Here is a 19,449-nt window from a genome sequence, read left to right as displayed (position 1 = left end):
TTTCCATAAGATAGCATGCTGTTGTTGTTTCCACTTCTATTTCTGTTTTGCATTGAACATTTGAAAAATGTCTTATGTTTAAATATTTTCCACGAAGGATAGCATTCCATATTAATTAACACTGTTTTTGCTAAGAAAAATATTCTTTTTTTAAAAAAAAGCCAAGGTATAAAATTAGAAATTTCTTCTTTATTCAGGAATACACTATGTGCTTATAAAAGTCTTAATTGTAATGTGTTCTATCAATTATAAATAGGAAATACTAAGTATACAGTCTTAAAAAATAAATTCTGGGTGAGCCAATTTAGGAATAGTCTAGTCCATGGAAACTAAGTAAGTACCTCAATTCTTAAGAGAACAAGCAAAAATTCTACATATGAAAATATATGACTTACATATTTAGAGATCCCTTAAGAATATAGGTAGTATCCATGCTATCTAAAAACATGAAGTCACTCTATTTAAAAATTCTTGAATGGCCGCTTCAGGATTGTTATTCTTTTCCAAGGCTAACTGGTATGTGAATTGGGTCATGAAAGCATTTTTTATTGAATACTATAGTCTAAGGAAACAAATTATACTCTAGTGACAGAATATGAAAAAAAAAAGGTCTTGGCATATTTATATGGTAACTTGCAGACATGGAATGGCAACTTTTCCCTAAAATATGTAAATATGTATTGTATCTATCCATAATCTCTACTTAATTTTTGCATATCAGCACTATCTCATCAAACGATTCCTAAAAGTTCAAGAAAGGTGTAGTGGTGAATCAACCATATGCCTTTATATATTTCAGGTAGATTTTAATGCCATCAACTCATAGAAACAGTGAAGTGTATACATGATGAAATATAATTGAAGAGAGAATACAAGAAGTAACAGAAAACCAACTAATTACATCAGTATCTTAACATTAATCATCTCTTGATTATCTGCATCAATGAAAGGGAGTGGCTAATAGAAAATCACAGATAATCTATTTAGTGGGATTGGGTCTCTGGCTTTGTGCTTAGTAGCCGAATTTCTATATGCCCAGTGTAACTTACTGCAAATGTGTTGTGAGGATGCCCATCACCAGAAGAGTGGCCACAGACACATAATTTTGTTTCTGGAAGCAATTCCTAGATTAAACAAAGAGAATCAGGAGTTGGCTTTTTTTCCCTCCAATCTTAATGCTCAAACTAATAATGTACAATAGCATTAAAAAATATTTTTGGATTATTATCTTGGTAGGTGAACATAGATGAGACTATTCCATCTTTGTGTCACAGTTAAAAATGGTATAGATTTAAAAAATAAAAATAATTTGGCAGATACAGAGTTGAATATTTGAACATAATGAATTAACCACTAACCAAAAGTAATTCGTCTGCCATGATCTTGACTTAGCAACCTCACTTCGAATTTCTAAGCTAAAATTATGGCCAATGTTAATGAATACTCCTATAAATTTAAATGATATTGTGATTTTAGAGTATGGGGTGGTATTTATCCTTAAAACTTTAATTATGTGTTTTTTGAAAAAGCTAACTGTTGACTTGTACTCCATTATAACAATACAGATGAACATGAATCCTGTTTTGTCATGAAATGTGAGGATAATCACAGGAATCTCTTTAACTAAACTGCCTTGGCCATGCATTATATATTTGAGACCACGGAGCCAAACTCTAGAATCTCTGTGAAAACCTGTTGAATTGTACCACTTGCACTGAGAACTACTCTATACACTCAAATGTATAGTTTGCATTTCTATCTGTAAAAGCAAAGTGATTATTTATTGATAAATGACATGGAATGTCATTTTTTACCTAAGTAGCATGAGACATTTCAAAGATTTTGTCTGAAGGGCAAAAGGATTACACTGCATTTGAACAGACCATGTGACAACACATCCTTAGACTTCATGTATGATATGAAAGGATGATCCCCATTCATAAGATCCACAAGGGAAATTATATCAGAAAAGAAGAAAAGCAAGGAGGGCTGTGGTAGGGGTGTCAGGGAGTATTTGTAGTGGTTTGATGCATGTAAATATTACATCTTATAAATAATTCTTTTCAAATACATCTCTGAAGTTCAGGGTCTCTGTTTAAGAAACGGATTGTATATGCTTTACATGACTACGTGCCATTTTCTGCAAGATAAGAGCAGCATTAATTCAAACAGGAAAAATGGCTTCCAAAATATACCCTTCCTTTCATTTCCTATGAAGAAGTATGTTAACCTGATACTGGCAGATGAGGACTACAGAAAAAAAAATGTTCAAGTTATATTTTACTGTCAGAATCCAACAAACACGTTTTCATCTAAATTATTTTGTCAACAGCCTTGTAGTACCCTTGCTAACCTTATTTGGCACCAGTGCATAATTAGATACACAGGGGTGTGACTCCAATTGAAGGTGTTGGCATTGTAGCACTCTGTGAAAATATTAACTATGAGGTTAACTCCAATTTTCTCTTCTTTAATTAAATGCACATGGTACTAATGAGGTAACCTACTGTTCCTTGATAGCACTAATTAGCTAAGAGGAGAGTACACTCTCACACTGCAATTTAAACCTAAAAATAAGGTTGAAATATGCTAATTGCAGGCAATTTAAAACAGTACAAGTTGAAGAACTAGTCATAATAAGAGAAACTGACTGCTTTACAGCTAGGCAGCTGTAACTTTGGTTAAAATCAAAACAAGCCACATGATTTTTGGACTGCTATTTAACAAGGTCATAAGCATCCTAAAAAAAAATGAAATGCGACCCCATACTGTAGCAATGAACCATACTAACAAAAAATCCTCAGATGAACACTCCTCAACATAAAAGCAAAAATAAGTGAGCATTGCCAGAACTCCGAAGGTGCCATGACACTATTTACATTTATACTGAAAACTAAACTCCATAAATAAGCAATATCACCTTAAACTCTTTCAAGAGCACCCAAATCAAATATTGTAATTTGTGTCTTCAACATACCACAAAACACACTGGAGTCCTGAAGATCTGCCATCCCAGTCACGGGGTCAGAAGGAAGGATACATAGAAGCTTACATATATTTCTCAACACTCGAGAAATATAGAAATGAGAAATTTCCAGATAATGTACAAGTACAGTGATAAAAGGAATACACAAAAGATGCGATGGAATAAAATGGTGTAGGTACCATTTAAGGAATACAGGTGTGAAAATATCAGAAGGATTTTATTATGAGGAGATTTTCACTACTCCTCTCTACAGATGAGAGGTTTGGGATGAAAGTAGTCTGGAGCTTCATGGTGAGAGAGAATATTCTCCATTCTTAGCTCAAATGACTCAGAAATATAATTTCAAAAAATCCAAGTATAATCCAAATGTATTTTCTTGAGTTGCTTCTCAAACATTTCCCAAATGTGGTTTTAAATGATAAACAATGAGATAAACTTTGATACACAGCATACTTCTGAGAGACCTTCAGATCATTAAAATATATGTTCTCACTGTACAAAGTATATTTTCATTATTTTTTGATTCTGTAAAATCCATAATGTCATATTTTTATTAACCAGAAACTTTAACTCACCAAAACACTCACAGATGGACAATGCCAAATCATTCTTGTTAACACAGATAGAAATAAAGTACACTAAAATGACAGTGTCATTCATTGATCCTTAGGGACAAGAGATAGGGACTGCCCCACACTAACGACTCACAGTGACATTTTTTTTGCCCCTGCCACTTAGCATGCAAAATTTTAAAGTATATGCATTTTAAACAATAGAAAGAGTTGAGCAAGCAGGGTGCCTGGGTGGCTCAGTTGGTTAAGCAACCGGCTCTTGATTTGGGCTCCTGAGTTTGAGCCCCGAGTCAGACTTCACAGTGACAGTGCAGAGCCTGCTTGGGATTCTCTCCATCTCTTCTTCTCTCTCTCTCTCTCTGTCCCTCCCCTGCTCTCTAGCTCTCAAAATAAATAAATAAACTTTGAAAAAATTAAAATAAAAAGAAAGAGTTGAGCAAGAAAGAAAGAGTTAAAAAGCAAAATTTGTGAAAATAGAAAGCCAATTAAAGTTTACTGAAGAACAATAATAGGAGAAAGCAAATCATTTCAAAGGCAAAAGCTTTTAACTCCAAACTAATAACTCCTGGAGTTAAAAGTATGTGGGAATAAATTTTGCGCTACCATTAGCCCGTCACCCTGTCTTGCCAAAAGGCTTGGTTGAAAAAACTGTGCTTTGAAAAACCCACCCAGCTTCTTCTCCTGCCTGTCCTAGAGCTTTCTACAACAGAAAGTGATAGAATATTGGCGAAAGAGGCTAATAAGTCTCTAATCAACCATGCTTTACTAGATTCATGAAGTTGCGGGTCTGTAAAGAAGTAGCAAGGCAAATGAAATCAGACAGTCATTTAGAAATGGGTCTCCTACAGGCAACCTGACATATTCCAGCAAATCGCAGGGAAATACAATGTGAATGGATACTTTAAACATTTGCATCTGTTTCAAATAAGCACAAAAGAACCTTTTAACAGTGAAAAGGCCAGGACAGTGTACTGGAATGAGCTTTCGACATTAACTTCAGAAGGAATCTATTCTTCTGTTAAATATGGATCATTGTAATTTTCTGCTAAAACAATAAAAAGTAAGCCATTCAGTGTTGAAAACAAAAATACTAGCTCTGGAGACAGTATGACAGGGTTCAGATCCTGACTCAACACTTACTAGCGGTGTGAACTTGAGCAAGTTATTTAGCCTCTCTTGGCCCCTCTCTCTAGGAAGGGTAATAAGTGACACCATCATAAGATTAAATACACTGATTTGTATCTAGAACAGTGCTGGAACCCATATGTTCAACAATGTACTTAATATTTATTCGCTGTCATTACTGCTTCAGAACATTCAATTTTTTTCAAATAAAAATATTATTAAAGTCCTACTATGTATGCACTACTACACGCTGTAAAGTATACACAAATTCCCAAGCCATCATATCTGCATACAAATAGCTTTCAGTCTCTCATTAGACTTCATGATACAAATCAAAGCCTCTTTCACATGAATAAAAAATCTTTTAACCACGGAGGTAAAATATCTGTACTCTGAAAACTACATGACAGTGATAAAAGAAATTAAGCATGACACAGATAAATGGAAAGATATACCATGCTCATGGATTGGAAAAACTAATATTGTTAAAATGATATTACCCAAAGTAGTCTACAGAGTGAATGCAATCCCTATCAAAATACCAAGAACATTTTTCACAGAACTATAACAAATAATCCTTAAATGTATATGGAACCATAAAAGATCCTGAAGAGGCAAAACAATCTTGAGAAAGAAGAACAGACCTGGAGGTATCACAATCCCAAATTTTAAGCCATTCTACAAAGCTATATTAATCCAAACAGTAATGACACGGGCACAAAAATAGCCACATAGATCAACAGAACAGAACAGAGAGGCCAGAAATAAACCCACACTTATATGGTCAATTAATCCATGACAAAAAAGACAAGAATATACAATGGGGAAAAGAGAGTCTCTTCAACAAATGGTGTCGAGAAAACTAGACAGGTACATGCAAAAACAAAAAACAAAAAACAAAAAAAAGCGAAACTGGACCTTTCTTACACTAACAACAAAAATAAACTCAAAATGGAGTGAAGACCTAAACATAAGATATGAAACCATATAACTCCTAAAAGAAAACCTAAGCAGTAAACTACTGGACATCAACCTTAGCAATCCTTTTTTTTTTTTTTTTTTTTTTTTTTTTGGCGGTGGAGGGGGAATCTATCACCTCAGGCAAAGGCAAAAAGGCAACAAAAGCAAAGATAAATTATTGGGACTACATTAAACTAAAGCTTTTGTATAGTAAAGGAAACAATGAACCTAAAGGGAAACCTACTGAATGACAGAAGATATTTACAAATGATAGGGGGTTAATATCAAAAATATATAAAGAGCTCATACAACCAATGCCAAACAAAACAAATGCTCCAAATCAGAGGACCTGAACAGATACTTTTCCAAAGAAGATGTACAGATGGCAAGCAGGCACATGAAAAGATCCTTGATATCACTCATCATCAGGGAAATGCAAATCAAAACCTCAATGAGATATCACTTCACAGTTGTCAGATTGGCTAGTATCAATAAGGCAAGAAATAACACGTGTTGACGAGGATGTGGAAAAAAAAGGAAACTTTTGGGCCCAATTGGTGAGAATGTAAACTGGTACAGCCACTACAGAAGACAGTGGGGAGGAATGGGGCACCTGGGTGGATCAGTTGGTTAAGTGTCCCCTTCTTGTCAGGCTTGGCACTGACAGTGGGGATCCTGCTTGTGATTCTCTCCTTCTTTCTCTGCCCTTCCCTCTGCTCTTTTTCTCAAAATAAATTAATAAATTAAAGAAAAAATAAAACAGTACAATGGTTCCTCAAAAAGTTAGAAATACCATACCACCCAGCAATTACACTTCTGAACCTGAAGAAAACAAAAACTCTAATTTGAAAAGATATATGTACCCCTACGTTCATTGTAACATTATTCACAATAGCTAAGACATGGAAGCGTCCTGAGTCCCATCAAAAGATGATGAATAATGAAGATGTGGCATCCATGTATACAATGCAGTATTACTCAAACATAAAAAAGAAAGAAATCTTGCAATTTGCGACAACATGGATGGACCTGCAGGGTATTCTGCTAAGAGAAGTAAGTTAGACAAAGAAAGATAAATACCATATAAGTTCACTTACATGTGAATCCAAAAAAACAAAACAGAAACAGTCTCATAAATACAGAGAACAAATGGGTGGTTGCCAGAGGCGTGGGAGGATGGGTGAAATAGATGAAAGGGATTAAGAGGTACAAACTTCCAATTATAAACTAAGTAAGTCATGGGTATGTAAAGTACAGCATAGGAAATAGAGTCAATAATACTGCAATAACTTTGGTGACAGATGTTAACTAGACTTATTGTGGGGATCATTTCATAATGTATATACATGTTGAATCATTACCTTGTATACCTGGAATTAATATATTATTGTATGTCAATGATATTTCAATAAAATTAAAATAAAATACATTATTTTTTATCTTTTTAGAAACCTGATGTAGCAAAGCAAAAACTAATATGATTGTGTTTGCATTCAGTAACAAGGTGAAGTGACTTCTAAAAGAAAGAATATAATTTTTGCAAAGTTGATGAAGGTATACGTTTCATAGAAAAATAGGCACGAATTATATATTGATCGTTTATAACAAATTAAAATGTTTTAAGTAAGTTTGTTACTTGAGGTTGGCTGAAGCTGTGCTCAAACTTTAACATTTCTTCAGATTTTATTTTTTTTATTAAAAAAATTTTTTTTAATGTTTATTTATTTTTGAGACAGAGAGAGACAGAGCATGAACGGGGGAGGGGCAGAGAGAGAGAGAGACACAGAATCCGGAGCAGGCTCCAGGCTCTGAGCTGTCAGCAGAGAGCCCGATGCGGGGCTCGAACTCACAGACCGTGAGATTATGACCTAAACTGAAGTCAGACGCTCAACCGACTGAGCCACCCAGGTGCCCCAGATTTTATTTTTTAGTAATCTCTACACCCAACATAGGGTTTGAACTCACAACTCCAAGATCAAGAGTTGTATGCTCCACTGACTGAGCCAGCCAGGTGCCCTTTTCTTTAACATGTTTAAAAAAAGCTGAAATACAATGATATCTGAATGGAACCTTAGTCCACATTTTAAAGGTACACAAGTTTTTAAAAAAGTGTTTATCTAGTCAAGAAATATAACCACTCTTGACCTGGTATAAAACAAGAACAAAATTAAACAGTTGGTTGGCCTTTCTTCTACTCCAACTGTTTAGTTTGTTGGTTTGGTTGGCTGTTTTGAGGCCATTCATTATATCTTATGGAAACTGCCCCCGGGACAGTGTGGCCAGGGTTGTGCCAGGACGTTCTGTGTTGGCTTAGCAAATTCAAATTGCTTCATCCTTCTCCAGCCCATGTTTGAAAAACAGATTCAAAGCTGTCTAGCTCTGAAGAAAAGGTGAAGAAAACAGAACTAATGCCTGGAAAAGATTTTGTGTATTTCCTAAGTCCAGTGGCTCAAAGTGGTTGGGTTAGCCCTGCCTTCCTTTTTTCCCCCTGTGGCACAGACTGCAAAACCCACATAAAGTTGAGCAGCACACGATGTGGCCATCAAAGAATCACTTTGCAGAGAAGGGAAATAAAGTCCAAGGAGCTGAAATTATTTACAAAAGGTCATGCTTTTCTTTTTAAATGTTTATTTATTTTTGAGAGGGGGGAGGGGCAGAGAGAGAGGGGGACAGAGGATCAAAGTGGGCCCTGTGCTGACAGCAGAGACCCCGAAGCAGGGCCTGAACTCACGAACTGTGAGGTCATGACCTGAGCCAAAGTCAGATGCTCAACACACTGAGACACCCAGGCGCCCAAAAAGGTCATATTTTTGTGTTTATTTTTAAGGCTTCTGTGCACAATTGTACAGGTTCTCAAACTTTAGCATGTGAAAAAATCTCTGGATAAGTTGTTATAACTGCAGGTTCAAGGCTACATTCCTAGAGAATCAGATGCAAAAGATCTGGGATAGGGTACAAGAATATGCATTTAAAAAAGCATCTTGGTGATTGTGATTTAGAGCTTCTGTAATTCTACTTTGAGAAACCTTGTCTTTTGTGTTCAGGATATTTGCATTATAGGTAAGTTTTCATTCTTTCATTCTATTTAGTCAGTCAACACTTTTTTCAGAAGGTTGCCATTGTCTCCATCTAGATACCACAGACACTTGGGAAGATTTGTGATTTTAAAGTACTTAATAGTAATCAATCCAACACACTGAAATTTCCAAAATAAGATTTGATCCCCATTTCATAGTGAAAAAGTACTGAAGAATTAAGAAAAATTACAGAATATAACAATGTTGAAGTCAGATTTTTCGCTCTGTTTTTGTCAATCCTGTCTCATTCACCTCAGAAAACTGCCATCATAACTGGCACTAATTGGCACCCTTGTTAGAAATCTCAGCAGAGGAGTCAAGAATAGAAAGATATGGACACCTCTTACCCAAGCACCTGGCTGTCTGCACAGGTGAGGCTGAGATCAAGGATGGGACAGATGACCTGGCTGCCGTCTGTGAGAAGGATAAGACCTACAACTGTTCCCTGACTATGTAGACAACTTGAATCTCCAGGGATGTTAATCAAGTATCTCTCATGTGTCTCAAGTCACTGAAAAACAAAAGATGCCCACAGTGCTCTTACAAGTGATGTAGTTATTATATTTTAAGAGGGAATGAAGGCAGCAGTTAACAGACACTTCTGGCTTGAGATACTCCTAACAGAATATTAGTGACTATTGTAATTTTTCTTGTGACTTGCTTGCTTATTTTATTCAAGAAAATATTTTAAGCTCTTCTGAAAAAAATAGGGAGTTGGATTTCTCATGAACATCTGGAGGGCAGAAGACAAAAATTTAAGTATGTAATAATTACTGAATTGATAAAATGAACATACTGAATGTAATACGATTTTTCCTTTTCCGGAGTGTATTGAGGCTAAGCAGAAATCACTATGCAAACATAAGAATAACAGTCCCAGTTTTATGCTCTTCTTTTTTACTTTGTAGTTGAAAGAAAATGCAGATGTGTCTTGCTACCTTGAGTTAGGTGAGGTAATACAGGGTCAGAGTACGCCATGGGAAAACAGCTTTCTCAGTGAAGTGAGAATGTACAGAGCAGCGGTCCTGTATGCCAGCACAGGACATCACAGATTTACTGATCACATATTTTATGTCACCATAATGAGTTCTACTCTATTTTTTATCTTGGCTGCTGACTTCTTTTTAATCCTCAACCTCCCTTTCCCCTCTGATCCAATATCTGGGCAGAAAGCTTGCGCACGCACCTCTCCTTTGCCACTGTAGGGAAACTTAAATCCCCACTCAAGGGATCTTTTCTCCAACTCACGTCAGAGGCCCTAGAAAGACCCAACCCATTCCCTCCTGGACCTGCTGGTGTCCAATCAGCTCTCCCCAGGAGTCTCTTTCTTGTGTGAGGAAGAAAATTTCTCTCAAAGTTCTCTTGGTATTTGGAGTGTCATGAGCTTTGACATCTGAACCAAATTTTGGGTGGGGGTCCCTCTCACTTCTGTGGATACAAAGTCAAGTGGTAGCGCCTAACCCAAAGAATTTATAGTCAAATCAGGAAGACAAACTACTAGTGACTAGTAACATATTATATGCTATAAAAGATGGATGCGCAGGGTGCCATGGAAGCCTAGAGGAAGGACAGAAAAGGATTTTAGCCTAGGTGATGATGAGTAGATGTTGATATACAAAATGGGTATGTGGTGGGTGGAGGTAGGGAGCTTTCAAGATCAAAGGAGCAGCCTATAGGAAGGCTTGCAGCTAAATGACCCCCTGCTGCATTCAGAGAAACAGAGACAGATGGTCTAGCAAGGCCAGAGAACAGACAGGGTGGCAGGCATGAGGACAAAAGGGAGAAGCAGAGGCCAGATCTTCAAGAGCATCACGTAAAGTGGCCTTCACGTGCATCAAATTTCTCATCACTAAATGTGTACTTCATCTGCCTTTTCTCTTGGAGGATTCATTGAAGGGTTAAATACATAAAACATTTCGGAAGTATTTAGAATACTATAACTGTGATCCAGAAAGTAACTGACCAGTACATGTTGGCACAAGTGATTTTTTTAAAATCTTTACAGTGGCAAGAAATCACTTTTTGTTTCCAGGAATTTTCCTTCCTCCCCCTTCCAGTCAGCTGCTTTCCTAGGACCTTACATATGTCTTATTCCTTATTATTTTTTCCCAATCCCTTAAGTCTACTGGTAAATTCAAGTATATTTAAAGTCAGTTCAGTATCAAAATTTCATTTGGAAAACTGGACTGCAAGACCAGAAGAGTACTAAAATGTAACGTGTCTGAATCGTGTCACAATAAAGGTACAGAACTAAATTAACTTTTGTATCACCAAGCAAAAGTTAAGAAAAATAACTTGATGTGACACACCAGGATATTTTTATCTCCCAGAAAGTTTTGTGATTAACTACACTGAAAACTTGGGAAAACATAAGATCTTAGTTCAATTTTATAAATGCAGCACTCAAGGAAATGAAATGAACTTTTTAAAATTTGGGGTTCAGAAAAAGAAAGGAATGCTTCGTACTAGATTTACTGGATATTGCCCCTTTCCTTGCTATTTGGGGCATTCAGAATATAATTTCACAGATGATATATTTTTCTTAATGTGATTTTCAGACTCCATCTAATGGAAAATGCCTGGTTAGGATTAAGAGACATAGTACAGATGTTAAGCTACATTTGCATGCAATTATTTCTAAAACAAATGCCAGGGTACAGAGTCTATTGAAATGGCTTTCGGGACGGCTGGCACAATGTATTAAACCAGCTTCCAATTTCTAAGTAAGTCAATATTCTGACTATTTCAAGTCAAGACACTGAGCACAAGCATAAACCTTAGATATTTTACCTTGACACATTGTCCAAGAATGTATGCACATAGGGTTAGAGCCCAAGGATTCAGGGTAGGGATTTAACATTTTTTAAAGAAAAAGCCTTTCTTGCTTAATTAAAAAAATGCATTTTATGTATTAATCTCTATATCTGAAAAAAAATTAAAATTACTATGAAATAAGTTAAACTAATAATTTAATAGGTGAAATAAAACAGAGTAATGCATTAGAATTGCTGTGTAGCTTTCAACTTGATTCAGGGTTTTTTTTTTTTTTAAAAACAACAAAAACTATCCATAAAGTTATTAATTTTTTGTTAGTAGAAACCTTAGCTTAGCTGATGGTCTTGTAGTGATACACTTTTAAACATCATACTAGAAGTAAGACACTCTTGTTTAAAGTACTTCTGAAATGCATCTATCCTCAACTTTAACAGATACATTATAAGTAGTGAGTGGCAGGACCAAAAGGAGCCATTCACCGCCTTTTTGGAGGAGGCGCTAACCCTACATGTCCTTGGAGTCTATGGACTGGGCAAGACCTTTACCCCTCAGGAATCTTTTCCATAGAAATGTATTTTTGGATTTGGACTTGACTCCCTGAATGAAGTACGCAGAGCAACTGCTGTATCTATTACGCATCACGACAAAACACTGAATCATACTTTTCATTGGTCAAAATTCAGAAAGTATCAGCATCTTTACCGTGTGCTTTACTCCTCGTTGAGGAGAAATTGAAATCATGTCGCCCTAGGAATTTACGAGGGGACTAGAAGTTGTGGCAGGTCCTTTTCTGATCCCTGCAGGGGAAGCAGCAGCAGCCCTTGGATCAGCTACTTTTTATCCGCTGTTGGTCTCAGTGGCAGCTCCTTTTCTTGCCAATAATGATAAATGATAGACTCTTTAATGAGGAATAGAGACTGCAAGCTGCACACACAGAAGCTTATCTTGTTGGCATCTCTGATTATAATTTGCTCCCTATCAACCTCTTCTCCCTCCTGACTGTGATGTGAGGTAGAGAGGAAACCTTAAGGAAGAGGATCAATTATTTAAAAATAGTACTCTTTCCAACAGAAACTCTTCCCATTAGGCATAGAAAACTCTCATGATGCCAAGAGAAACTCCCGCAGAGTCCCAGCTCTGCCCTGCACTTTTTTTTTCGTATCAAAAGATTATTCTACACATTGTTGGGTAAACATCTAACTGCATCATCAAGTCCCACTGCATTCTCAACAGTGCCTCCCAACAGGTGGAGATGATGAAGTACAGGACAGAAAGGAATATTGGAAGTCAGAATCACTCCAGTAGAATCTTTTAACCATAGTGGTGACAGAGACTCCTCCAGGGAGTTTCCACTCATTCCCCCATCTCTTCCCTTGCAAACCACAGCTTTATTGCAGTCACAAATGGATCTAGATCCTGGACAATGAAGACAATCAAGAAAAGGCAGGATTCCCGTTTCATACCTCATCATCCTTGTTATTTTAAACTTGTTTTCCAAAAATGAAAAATTTGAGAGACCTTTTGGACAGCAATTAAGAGGGATATGCTATCAGTGATTAATACCAGGATAAAAAGCACAGGAATTGGAATCAGACAGACTTGAATTCATGTAGCAGCTCAAACTACCAGCTATGTGACCTTAGATAGTGTAATTTAACCTTTCCAAGCCTGTTTCCTATTCTGAAATAAGACAGCATAAATAAACACATTATCGGGTATATCAAGTGAGCACTGAATATATATGGTAGCCAAGTGAAATAAAATCACAAATGCTTTAGAATCTCTCTTTTGTTAGAGAAAAAGAGGCATTAAAAAAGAATAGGAACATGAGAAATGTGACTTCTCTAACATCTCTGGTTGACGCCTCAGCTTTCCTTTTCACTGGCTTAGTCACCTATTTAGTTATGATCACCCACAACACCTGTCACTAAAGGCCGGGTGGGGACTAAGATAAAGCCCTTTATTGGGCAGGGGAGTCTGTATCACTACACTGAGCAAGTACAAAATCCTCACACAGATACATGAGTGAACTAGTAGTAAAAGGCTGCTCTGTATTCGCAAAACATGGTTTAAAATATCAAAATTAGTGTTTGACACTTAAAATACGAAAATACAATTGAAAGTAACTAGATTCCATGAGGTAAGATTATTATTAAAATAAATATAATGTAACTTCTCCAAAGAATTTATTTTTGAGAGTTTAGGTCCACAAAGATGGACAGCTGAGATGTGTTCTGAATTAGAAAAGATGGAAGGAGAGCAAAAGCTATCACAGTAATCACCATGCATAACAATAGAAAAAGAAAACAGTCGCCCAGAGCCAGGATCACAAACTTGCACAAAACCACCAGGGCTATATAGGTACTAAAAATAGTATAGAGTCGCCATTTTTTAAATGTATTAAACAGTTTACCAGGAAAGAAAATGTCAAAATTTCAGAATTGTGTTACTATTAGAAATTATTCATTTCTAAGCCAGGACCATGTTTCATTATCCAATAGCTGCTCTCAAGAATGAAGCTAATTTACATTTAAAATAGGAGTACAGTCTACTCTTTAAAAGCACAATGGTAAACACACCAATTTGACAATTACATTAATATGAGTATTTGCATAATCTGTCTTCCACACCTGTTCTTAATTTGAAGCAGCTGCAGGACAAATCACATCACACTAATCTCAATGGGTATGTGTGTGTTCCAAACAGTAATGCGCGCATCTTATTTTTCGAAGATCTTTTATTTTTTAAATGTTTCCTGACTTTTAAAATTTTGGCGAAAGTTTTATACAAGCCATAATATTTATTAGGTCAATATTAATTAGTGGAATAAGCATAAAATCAAATAATAACATTAATTAGAGGAATAAGTATAAAACCAAATTCGTGGAATAAGCATAAAACCCTTACATTATTGGCCTCCTCTGTTTCAACATGTGAGAATACTGATTTTTATTGCTGGAGGCTTTTTTTATTTTTTAAGTAACATGTAACATGTATTTTATATACAACAAAAAGGATTAAAAAGAACAATAAAAATATATCTAGACAACTTCAGTAAGAAATATAACCAGAGGATCAACAGCAAATGCATTAATGGAGAATCAAGCAATAGCTACAAATGATCTGGAAATGTGTTTGCAACACGGATAATTGTGGCATCTTTTGGAACATCTTTTCTAAACTGGATTCCATTTATGTTTTAACAAAACTATATCATAATTTAATGAGCAGAGATTTACTTTCATCTTGTAAAGGATACACTTTGTTTATGTGTATTGAAATATATACTCAGTGCCATCAAAAAGGAAGTCAGATTATTATTGTTACATATTCTTCTACTTCATGTATTTAAATCATTCAGTTAAGATTCTAGCTGGTAGAATCTAAGAGACCCATGTAATCTGTCAACAAAACTGTCTCTCTTTAATCTTCTATTATGCATGGGAAATGAAATTAGAGCTTTCTAAAGATGTTATTTATTTCCTGAAAATTGAATGAGAGCATGAACAGTAATGAACTAGAGCAATAGAGACGATCTGTTTATTTACAGGCTGTTGACTTCCATAGAAGTAAACATTGAATGCCTCAATTCTTAGTTCAGTATTTCATTCAGAATCCCATTTTTACAAGTGCTTTCATTATAGTAGAAGATGAAAATACTTAAAACATTCATTGTAGCTTGCATTTCTATTACATTTTTTATGCTCATTATTTACCAATTCTCAGCATAAGAGAAACTGAGAGTCAAAAGAGTTAAGTGATTTGCTCAACTCTCAAAACCTGTACCAGCCTTATAGACCAGGCATTCTGACCCCAGAATATTCTTTCTTATCACTCAGAGCTGGTTTTCAATTGAATAATAGCCATTAGTATAAATAAACAGGAGAAAACATTTTTAATAACAAACTATTTTAAAGTTTCTTTTTTTTTTTCACTTCACAGGATCTGAAATATTTCAACTCATGGCTTTAAATGTACTAGAAAATACTTTCTTTTTTAATTTTTATTAATGTTTATTTATTTTTGAGAGAGACAGAGACAGAGCATGAGCAGGGGAGGGGCAGAGAGAGAGGGAGACACAGAATCCAAAGCAGGCTCCAGGTTCTTAGCCATCAGCACAGAGCCCGACGCGGGGCTTGAACCCACGAGCTGTGAGATCATGACCTGAGCTGAAGTCGGACGCCCAACTGACTGAGCCACCCAAGCACCTCTAGAAAACACTGTTTCAAAAGTGACTATAATAAAAGAAAAGAACTATTTTCTATTTAGATAAATATAGTGCAAATTCTCACCGAGAACCAAGACTGGTTACTCTAGGAGCAGAAAAATAATTTTTATTACTATATAATTTCAGCAATAAAACCAAGTTATAGTGATTGTGAGAAAAGCAATTTTCACCGTTGTGACCTCTATATAATTATATTTCTAAATATTCCTTATTTTATTTTTCTTCATTAAAAAACTTACATATATAATTGAGCGCACAGAAAAGTACTCTCAACAGATAAGCTGGCATGTCATGGGGCATGTGGAACATAATGGAATGAAAACTATATTTGTATGTAATGAATACGCAATTGGATAATATTCTAACAACAAATTTCACTTTTTCTCTGAGTATCAGAATATTTTAACCTCAGTAAATGAGCTGTAAATTTCTAAATTTTAAAATAATCTTGTTTCTTTTTGTTTTTGCTGTCGACAAAAACTAGCTTGTTATCAAAGTTAAAAGCTTTTGACATGTAACCGTAAAGAAGGTTGATTTTTTGTAAATATAAGCTCCTGAAAAGGTCTATTCTTTTGCTAAAAATAAAGGATTAGGATAATAAACTTCTAGAGCTGCAGACAAAGTCAAATCTTCTCAGTTGACAGAAAAAAGAAAATGAGGTTACACAACTAAACTGCCTTCTCCAAGCTCACACAGTTAGTGAGTGATGGAGCCAATCCTTGGATCCAAAGCCTCTCCTGACGCCACAGAACCTGACCTCTTCTCTTTATTACAAAACCTCAACTGAACACTGACAGGTCATTTACAACACGTTCATGCTTTTCTAGATCCGAAACTAAGCTATACTCCAATGGATGAATATACAAATAAATCTTACATGTAAGAGGTCTAAAAACTATAAAACTGCATTCATTTCTAGACTGGCAGAATGATACCACACGCACGGATGCACACAGAAATGCAGGCGATCACATATATACACGTGTTAACACGATCACCGGGAGCTTGGAGTTCAGGTGAATTTCAATTGTTCGTACTTTTCGGAACTGCCTGAATTATTTTTTTGTGAGCACACATTGCTTTAATAATCACTCAAAATTAGGCTACTTGCAGATTTTCAATAAAACATAGAACAGTAGTTATATTTTTCATACAACACGTTAGCTCCTAAAAACCTTTACAGACATGAAGATTCATCATATGAGTGCTCTGATTTTTCTTTTAAAACAGGGTTTATACTCTTGCCTTAGTCTCAGCAATGCAGAAATATAAATACATAACTACCTATGGCACGAGGGTTTCTTTTAAATGTGAAGAAATTATTAAAATACTTTTTTCGCCTTTTCTTCTGCTTTACAATCGGAGTAAAAGTAAACCCCCTTTGTGATTGGCTCTCCCATTTTCCTTTTAATCATCTCTATCCTATTACTTGTTATGCTTAGACTTGTTTCCATACTTCTCAGATTTTGGAACTCAGTCCTCAACAAATTTCAAGGAACCACAAACAATGCCTTAGGAGGGACAAAAATGAAGAAAACCTTATTCTGCTCAGTCTGTGAGTGATGGCTGATTCACTAAACACTTAAGAGAAAAGAAAAATCCAATTTATTCCATAGAATGCTCTAAAAAGCCATAACTGTCAAGCAGGGTTTTTTTTTTTTTACCTTAAACCACTGAGTTTTGTTTAAAATGGCTTAGAAAAATGGTTATTATCCTGAATTTTTATCTAGCCAGATTGCCAACTCCCTTAGGGTAGGAACATTTTGAAACCCCTATGGTACCTGGTGCCTGCCTAGCAAAGTGTCTAACACACTGAGGGCATTCAGTCATGTTTCTTTGATGGATTGATTGACTGAGGATGTAAATTCTAATACACGGAAATACTGTAAACCACTTTTGAAATCTTACTGCTTTTTTGTTTTTTGCTTGTGGTTTTTCCATTGGAGCATGATAATCATTTGTTTCATATGAAATTATAGAGAGTAGGCTTTTCAATTTATATCTACATTACTCCTGAACTCTCTTCTTATTAACTAAGTATCTAGTTGAATAGAATAGGAAGCAAAAAGGTAGGGAGTGGGGAGAAAATATATTAGCCAACCTTTAGTTTAGCAGTGCTGGAAATTATTGAGTGGGAATGCCAAATAAAATAACTACATCAATTGCTTAAGTAATCATTTCTAATTTGGTTTAAGAAACATTTCTCACTATCAATTATGTCGAGAACAGATGTTTCCTTTAAAGCAATTTATATTGGTATGACATTGTGAATCAATGCTATTTTGACCCTTCAGTGATGGCAAGATACATCTTCACGTTGAGTAATTCATTTATCAGTGCTCCATCAGAAACTTGGGTTCTTACTGCACACTGCGTCAACAAGTTCATGTATTCTCAAAGACTCAGGAATCACTAATCAGAAACCACTTGAGTCTCTTTTTTTTTAATGCTTATTTTTGAGAGAGAGAGAGAGAGAGAGAGAGAGCTAGCAGGGGAGGGGCAGAGAAAGAGAGAATCTCAAGCAGGTTCTGTACTGTCAGCACAGAGCCCATGTGGGGCTCAAACTCACAAACAATGAGGTCATGACCTGAGCAAAAATCAAGACTCAGACACTTGGGGTGGCGCCTATGTGGCTCAGTCAGTTAAGGGTCCGACTTTGGCTCAGGTCATGATCTCACAGTTTGTGAGTTGGGCTCTCTAGTCAGGCTCTGCGCTGACAGCTCAGAGCCTGGAGCCTGCTTCAGATTCTGTGTCTCCCTCTCTCTCTGCCCCTCCCCCCGCTCGTGCTCTGTCTCTCTCAAAAATAAATAAAAACTTAAAAAAAAAATTAAAAAAAGTCAGACACTTGATCAACTGAGCCACCCAGGAGAACCCCCCCCTTTTTTTACTATATGTATATACATCTCTGTATTTCATAGATTGATTTCAATATTCTAGTATTTATTAAAGGGGTTGCAAAACGGGTTCTGCAGGTCAGAGTGGGGGAGAAAGGGAGGGAGAAAGGAAAAGGAAAAAATGTAATAAAGAAAGAGGGGAAAGAATGTAAAAAGGGAGAGAAAGAAATGTACATCTTCTTTAGAGGGAAATGAGCTCTCAAATATTATATCTTTCCAACTCTTCCCTATTTCTTTGCACCTAGTCTACATTTAGCTGCCTGCACTGGAAAGGTATCAGGGTTTGATCTTCTGGCCTAATGATATGCAAAATGATCACTGCAAGTAAGTATTAGAAATAAAATGAAAAGAAACCACATACAGGAAGAGCAAGATAAAAAACAGGTAAACAAATCCTTAAAAAGATCATAATTTTACTAGGGAATAAAAATAATATGGTCACTTGGCTTACTTTGCTTTCAAAATTTATGATGTATTTTGTTTTTAATTTTAACGTTTATTTATTTTTGAGAGACAGAGACAGTGTGTGAGTGGGGGAGGGGGAGGGGCAGAGAGAGGAAAAGACAGAATCTGAAGCAGACTTTAGGCTCTGAGCTGTCAGCACAGATCTCCATGTGGGGCTCGAACCCATGAATTATGAGATCATGACCTGAGACAAAGTCGGACGTTTAACCAATTGAGCCACTCAGGTGCCCCTATGATGTGTTTCTCAAAGGAAAGTTCATTATACTATTTCCTTTGTTTGAAAGATAAAATCAAATTTCACTAATTCCATAAACCATGTATTTTGAGAAGAAGATGGACTAAGTTCATTTTAATTTCATACTGGATA

General features: G+C 35.9%; 1 protein-coding gene across 16 annotated transcripts in view; it reads right to left on the bottom strand.

Annotated features, from left to right (window-relative positions):
• FOXP2 (forkhead box P2) overlaps positions 1 to 19,449 on the bottom strand; it is a 565,307-nt gene that overhangs the window by 122,964 nt on the left and 422,894 nt on the right. For 11 of the 16 annotated variants that reach the window (XM_045041043.1, XM_023240626.2, XM_045041055.1 and 8 more), the window contains one exon: positions 1,050 to 1,124. In XM_045041043.1, coding sequence (XP_044896978.1) covers positions 1,050 to 1,124 — 75 coding nt within the window. 16 annotated transcript variants of the gene reach the window in all.

This window comes from Felis catus, chromosome A2 (genome assembly GCF_018350175.1).
Source record: "Felis catus isolate Fca126 chromosome A2, F.catus_Fca126_mat1.0, whole genome shotgun sequence".
NCBI lineage: Eukaryota > Metazoa > Chordata > Mammalia > Carnivora > Felidae > Felis > Felis catus.
This window is presented reverse-complemented; position numbering and strand designations above follow the sequence as displayed.